General features: G+C 40.2%; 1 protein-coding gene across 1 annotated transcript; it reads left to right on the forward strand.

The window, feature by feature from the left end:
* Positions 1–1,344: 1,344 nt before the first annotated feature.
* On the forward strand, positions 1,345–3,627 carry LOC106571154 (diacylglycerol O-acyltransferase 2). Its single transcript, XM_045693495.2, has one exon. It carries the CDS (start codon positions 1,455–1,457, stop codon positions 2,433–2,435), a length of 981 nt encoding a protein of 326 aa, XP_045549451.1. The 5' UTR covers positions 1,345–1,454; the 3' UTR covers positions 2,436–3,627.
* Positions 3,628–6,990: the final 3,363 nt, after the last annotated feature.

Raw genomic sequence — 6,990 nt, forward strand, 5'->3', positions numbered from 1 at the left:
ATATCCTGCCTTTCCTTGTCTGTGAACTAATGCCACACACACAGGGGTGGTGATGCGTGGGGGTGGGGCTGAGGAATACAGAGGGGAGGAAATAGAACTGTCACAGCTTTCTTCATCTTCCGATGATATAGAGAAATCGTCGTCTGAGAACGTGGACCAATACGCAGTAGAGTTGGTGCTCATCATCTTAATTTATTAAATGACGTTGAACACGAGAAAACAAGAAAACAACAACGACGACGACGAATGACAGTTTTGCAGGCTATACTAACGCAGTGCAAAATCAATCTCCCACAAAAGACAAACACAAACACACCCTCATATATGGGACTCTCAATCAAAGGCAAATAGACAACACCTGCCTTCAATTGAGAGTCCCAACCCCAATGAACCCAAACATAGAAACAGACACACTAGACTCAACATAGAATACATGAAAATCAAACAGTGCCCAAAAACCCCGGAATACCTAAATCAACTGCCCTACAACAAACACACCACCCCTAACCACATAAAACAAATACCCTCTGCCACGTCCTGACCAAACTACAATACCAATTAACCCTTAGACTGGCCAGGATGTGACAAGAACACACACAAAATATCAGATCTTTTCGATGCCTGCATAAGCATTCGACGTCAACATTTTTTATTTAACTAGGCAAGTCAGTTAATCTTGTAATATGCGTATGCCCGCGCAGAATATGTCTTAATCACAGCCAATCATGCCAGATTTCAATGCTTGTCCATGCTGGAATATACTTGAGATTGAAACATTGCAACTGACTAACATGATTTTCTAAACTTGCCAAGCAGTCCATGTATTGTCTGTCTGCTGTGAGCTGTAACTCGACAGTCTATGGAGTTCAAACCGAGGCTTTGATTTGACTGCTGATCCAGCAACTCACCAAGGGCCATAATCTTCCACTCCGAGATGTGTTCTCGTAAACAGATTATCTCGAGTTACGATAATAGTATTGTTAATATAGTTACATGAAGACATGACTAAAGGTCAATCAGATTTGTGAACATAATCCCTAGCTGTGTATTGCCGCTTTCCATGTTATCTATTGTCTGTAGCTTGTGAGGTGTGGAAACACTTTGTTGCTTTTATGGATTTTGTCTTGTTGCTTTTTGTACTGTCTGTGCGGTTGAAAATTAGCCGGCTGGCTAAAACCGGCACTTTTACAGAAATGTTGATTAATGTCCCTGTAAAAATAAAATAAGCTCAAACTCAAACTATTAACTTGGTGCGCTGTAAATGGTTAAAGACTTTGGACTCTGTCATGTTAATCAAAGTGTTGCGGGAGTGGAAGTGATTGTTATCTGCAGCCTCACTGGAACTGTGATCAAAGTACATTCACACAGGGTACTGGTGCTCTCAGGAACGTTGTACTTGTTCGCGCAGTCACGCTGTGAACAACTTTGGGAAAAGGACAGAAAAGGTTGAAGGGATGAAGCAAGAAAACACTCAGTGGAAAGATTTCCTGATGAATATCAGTGTTCTGCAAGCGGTGCTGACAGTTCCCCTCTTTGGTCCGGCTTGTATTGGGTTGATGGTGTACCTTATGTTTACGTCTCTGTGGCTGCTGCCTACTCTCTACTTCATATGGCAGTTAAAGGACCGGCACACACCTGAAAGAGGGGGTAGGAGAACTGCATTTGTGAGAAACTGGAAAGTGTGGAAGCTCGTAAGGGACTACTTCCCAATGAAGTTGGTGAAGACAGCGGAGTTGAACCCAAACAAGAACTACATTTTAGGGTGTCATCCACATGGGGTCTTGAGTCTCGGAGCCTTTACTGCTTTCACCACGGAGGCCTGTGGCTTTATGGACCTCTTCCCTGGTGTGCGCTCCTGTCTCTGCATCCTGAGTGGCCTCTTCAAGATCCCCCTCTACAGGGAATATGTCATGTCCACAGGTTGTTGTCCAGTCAGCAAGCCCAGTCTCAAGCACCTACTGTCTAAAAGTGGGAAAGGCAATGCGCTGGTGATTATTATAGGGGGTGCTGCTGAGTCTCTGCTGAGTCTGCCTGGGGTCAACGCTGTGGTTATGAAGCAAAGGAAAGGCTTCGTCAAGGTGGCCCTGGAGTTTGGAGCTGACCTGGTGCCCGTCTACTCGTATGGGGAGAACGATATGTTCCGCCAGGTGATCTTCTCAGAAGGCAGTATGGGCTGGAGGTTACAGCAACTCTGTAAGAAGATCATGGGCTTTGCCCCTTGTTTGTTCATGGGTGAACGCTGGCTCTGGATGCCTTACCACTGCCCTGTCACCATTGTTGTGGGTAGTCCTATCCCAGTGCCAAAGAGGCCTTCTCCCACTCAGGAGGAGGTGGACCACTATCATGGCCTATACATGGAGTCCCTGGCCAAGCTCTTCAATGAGCACAAAGTCAGCTGTGGACTCTCAGACAGCCACGAGCTGCTGATCACATAAGCCAATCATTTTGACAATGTGAATGAGGTGATTTGTCATGGTGTCCTTCTGTCTGCACTGTAGCCCACCGATCTCCACAGTGAGTATGTTTACATGCACGGTAATAATTCTATATTAACTGATCATATCGATTATATATTGATTATGACAGTACTACGAGTTTGACAGTAGTCATGATTATCTTAATCGGCGTAAAGTCATAAGCGAAGTAAACATAAACGGATTAAAATACCTATATTTTTTTGCAATCTTTTGAATTATTGGGATACCTTAATCAGATAGCACATGTGCAGATAGCACATGTGCAGATCAACTGCAGTGTAGTTGATCTGCACATGTGCTATCATAAGCAGCACGAGCCTCCCTCTTTGGCGCATGTGAATTGAATTCAGATAATCCGAAAGTATACATCTAAGAAATAGGTTTCGCATACAAACTCTATAATTCCGAAGTCAGAATCAAATAGGCTTCCCATAAAATTATATGATTGCTGTGATAGGACCTTTATTTTTATTGGTCATTTTCTACATTTCTTTATAAGTCCCATCAGGCACCCTGATTATCAGCTGTCCATGTAAACAGGATATTTAGGGAATTCTTTCATCTTGCAAAGCATAACAATGTTTTAATCAAACTGTTATATTAATCAGAGTATTCACAACGATCCTATTATTGAATGCATGTTAACATACTCAGTGAGACTTCTCGAATGAAAGCATTCCAACTCAGCATCTGATCCAGCGATGTCCCAATCATTGATCCCTGGATCCACCAAGCTGCCTGGCTAATTGGCGCATAGCTTTTGACTGCATTTACTGTAAGAATGATTTCAAGGGGAAAATGTATATGCTTTATATGTAGCAATAATTTAACCATGAATCTGAATACCTTTAAGATCCACTCAATTTCATAACAAACAGTGATTGATTGTGCGACTTGGGATTTATGAAGAAATACTGTGCTTACATGTTGAGTATAATCAATCAGACTTTGTATCCACCAGCAGCACCTGAGCAATGTTTATCAGGGATCATAACATTATTTCAAGTATAACAGTTGACTTTTAATAACTTGCGCGGTAGAGCTGCCGAGTACTGACTATTTGCAATACAGTAATATATAGAAATTATGTATTTCTGCTGATATGTATTTTAATAAATTTGGCTTGTGATGAGGGTTCACTTTGACCACAGGATTTTGTCACAATGTATTAATTTATTTAATCCTTCCTGTGAACTGCGAAGTGGATACAGATAGCTGCAGTGAGAGGTTTTGGACATAAACAGAGTGGGAGTGTCTTTCAGTGCTATGATTCACAAGCTGTAGAGATCTATCATAACATTTCAATTTTTCTCTCTCATCACATAAACATATTAGGCATACTCTTCTCTACAGGACAAAGTAGTTGTTACCCAACTATCCCAATCATCTTTGACATGGAAAATGAATCTAGATTTAACATACACTACCATTCAAAAGTTTTGGGTCACTTAGAAATGTCCTTGTTTTTGAAAGCAAAGCACATTTTTTGTCCATTAAAATAACATCAAATTGATTAGAAATACAGTGTAGACATTGTTAATGTTGTAAATGACTATTGTAGCTGGAAACGGCAGATTTTTTTATAGAATATCTACATAGGCGTACAGAGGCCCATTATCAGTAACCATCACTCCTGTGTTCCAATGGCACGTTGTGTTAGCTAATCCAAGTTTATAATTTTAAAAGGCTAATTAATCATTAGGAAACCCTTTTGCAATTATGTTAGCACAGCTGAAAACTGTTGTTCTGATTAAAGAAGCAATAAAACGGGCCTTCTTTAGACTAGTTGACTATCTGGAGCATCAGCATTTGTGGATTCGATAAATAAAGCACTTTCTTCTGAAACTCGTCAGTCTATTCTTGTTCTGAGAAATGAAGACTATTCCATGCGAGAAATTGCCAAGAAACTGAAGATCTCGTACAACGCTGTGTAGTGCTCCCTTCACAGAACAGCGCAAACTGGCTCTAACCAGAATAGAAAGAGGAGTGGGAGGCCCCGGTGCACAACTGAGCAAGAGGACAAGTACATTAGAGTGTCTAGTTTGAGAAACAGACACCTCACAAGTCCTCAACTGGCAGCTTCATTAAATAGTACCAGCAAAACACCAGTCTCTTTGGCTTTTTCTTTGCAACTCTGCCTAGAAGGCCAGCATCCCGGAGATAATTTATGAAAACCTGCTTCAGAGCACTCAAGACCTCAGACTGGGGCGAAGATTCACCTTCAAAGGTGCTTCAACAAAGTACTGAGTAGAGGTCCACCGATTAATCGGAATGGCCGATTAATTATGGCCGATTTCAAGTTTTCATAACAATCGGAAATCGGTATTTTTGGACGCCGATTTGGCCGATGTTTTATTTATTTATTTATTATTTTTTTTTTTTTTTAGACCTTTATTTAACTAGGCATGTCAGTTAAGAACACATTCTTATTTTCAATGACGGCCTAGGAACGGTGGGTTAACTGCCTTGTTCAGGGCAGAACGACAGATTTTTACCTTGTCAGGTCAGGGATTCAATCTTGCAACCTTACGGTTAACTCGTCCAACGCTCTAACCACCTGCTTTACATTGCACTCCACGAGGTTAATCGAATGCAGTAAGAAGCTAAGTGAGGTTGCTAGCTAGCATTAAACTTATCTTATAAAAAACAATCAATCAATCATAATCACTAGTTAACTACACATGGTTGATGATATTACTAGTTTATCTAGCCTGTCCTGCGTTGCATATAATCGCTTAGGTACACGTTGCTCCAACCATAAACATCAATGCCTTTCTTAAAATCAATACACAAGTATATATTTTTAAACCTGCATATTTAGATAATATTGCCTGCTAACATGAATTTCTTTTAACTAGGGAAAATGTGTCACTTCTCTTGCAAACAGAGTCAGGGTATATGCAGCAGTTTGGGCCGCCTGGCTCGTTGCGAACTGTGAAGACTATTTCTTCCTAACAAAGACAGCTGACTTCGCCAAACGGGGATGATTTAACAAAAGCGCATTTGTGAAAAAAGCACAATCGTTGCACGACTGTACCTAACCATAAACATCAATGCCTTTCTTAAAATCAATACACAGAAGTATATATTTTTAAACCTGCATATTTAGCTAAAAGAAATCCAGGTTAGCAGGCAATATTAACCAGGTGAAATTGTGTCATTTTGCGTTCATTGCACGCAGTCAGGGTATATGCAACAGTTTGGGCCGCCTGGCTCGTTGCAAACTAATTTGCCAGAATTTTACGTAATTATGACATAACACTGAAGGTTGTGCAATGTAACAGGAATAACGTTTTGTTTTCGAGAGGATAGTTTCTGGATTCGACCATATTAATGACCTAAGGCTCGTGTTTCTGTGTGTTATTATGTTATAATTAAGTCTATGATTTGATAGAGCAGTCTGACTGAGCGATGGTAGGAAGCAGCAGGCTCGTAAGCATTCATTCAAAATAGCACTTTCGTGCATTTTGCCAGCAGCCCTTCGCAATGCATTACGCTGTTTATGACTTCAAGCCTATCAACTCCCAAGATGAGGCTGGTGTAACCGATGTGAAATGGCTAGCTAGTTGGCCGGGTGCGCGCTAATAGCGTTTCAAACGTCACTCGCTCTGAGATTTGGAGTAGTTGTTTCCCCTTCCTCTACGTGGGTAACGCTGCTTCGAGGGTGGCTGTTGTCGATGTGTTCCTGGTTCGAGCCCAGGTAGGAGCGAGGAGAGGGACGGAAGCTATATTGCTACACTGGCAATACTAAAGTGCCTAAAAGAACATCCAATAGTCAAAGGTATATGAAATACAAATCGTATAGAGAGAAATAGTCCTATAATAACTACAACCTAAAACATCTTACCTGGGAATATTGAAGACTCATGTTAAAAGGAACCACCAGCTTACATATGTTCTCATGTTCTGAGCAAGGAACTTAAACGTTAGCTTTTTTACATGGCACATATTGCACTTTTACTTTCTTCTCCAACACTTTGTTTTTGCATTATTTAAACCAAATTGAACATGTTTCATTATTTATTTGAGGCTAAATTGATTTTATTGATTTATTATATTAAGTTAAAATAAGTATTCATTCAGTATTGTTGTAATTGTCATTATTACAAATAAATAAATGTAAAAAAAAAAATCGGCCCAATAATCGGTATCGGCGTTGAAAAATCATAATCGGTCGACCTCTAGTACTGAGTAAAGGTTCTATTTTTAATACATTTGCAAAAATGTCTAAAAACCTGTTTTTCCTTTGTCATTATAGTGTATTGTGTGTAGATTGATGAGGGTAAATAATTATTTATTCCATTTTAGAATAAGGCTGAAACTTAACAAAATGTGGAAAAGGTCAAGGGGTCTGAATACTTTTCGAATGCACTGTAGACAATGTAAACCATATTAGCCATTGTGTAGCATTTAGAGTAGAACAAAAGCTGGCTACTCTACCAGACAGCTTAATGTCATGAGTGGTGACAGGTTTTAATTATAAATATGATTCTGCCTCAGTGCTGGACCAAAT

This window comes from Salmo salar, chromosome 01, assembly GCF_965601325.2.
Source record: "Salmo salar chromosome 01, fSalSal1, whole genome shotgun sequence".
Taxonomy (NCBI): domain Eukaryota; kingdom Metazoa; phylum Chordata; class Actinopteri; order Salmoniformes; family Salmonidae; genus Salmo; species Salmo salar.

What these genes read in the sequence shown, in the direction of transcription:
- LOC106571154 (XM_045693495.2), top strand. Translation starts at nt 1,455, where the DNA reads ATGAAGCAAGAAAACACTCAGTGGAAAGATTTCCTGATGAATATCAGT.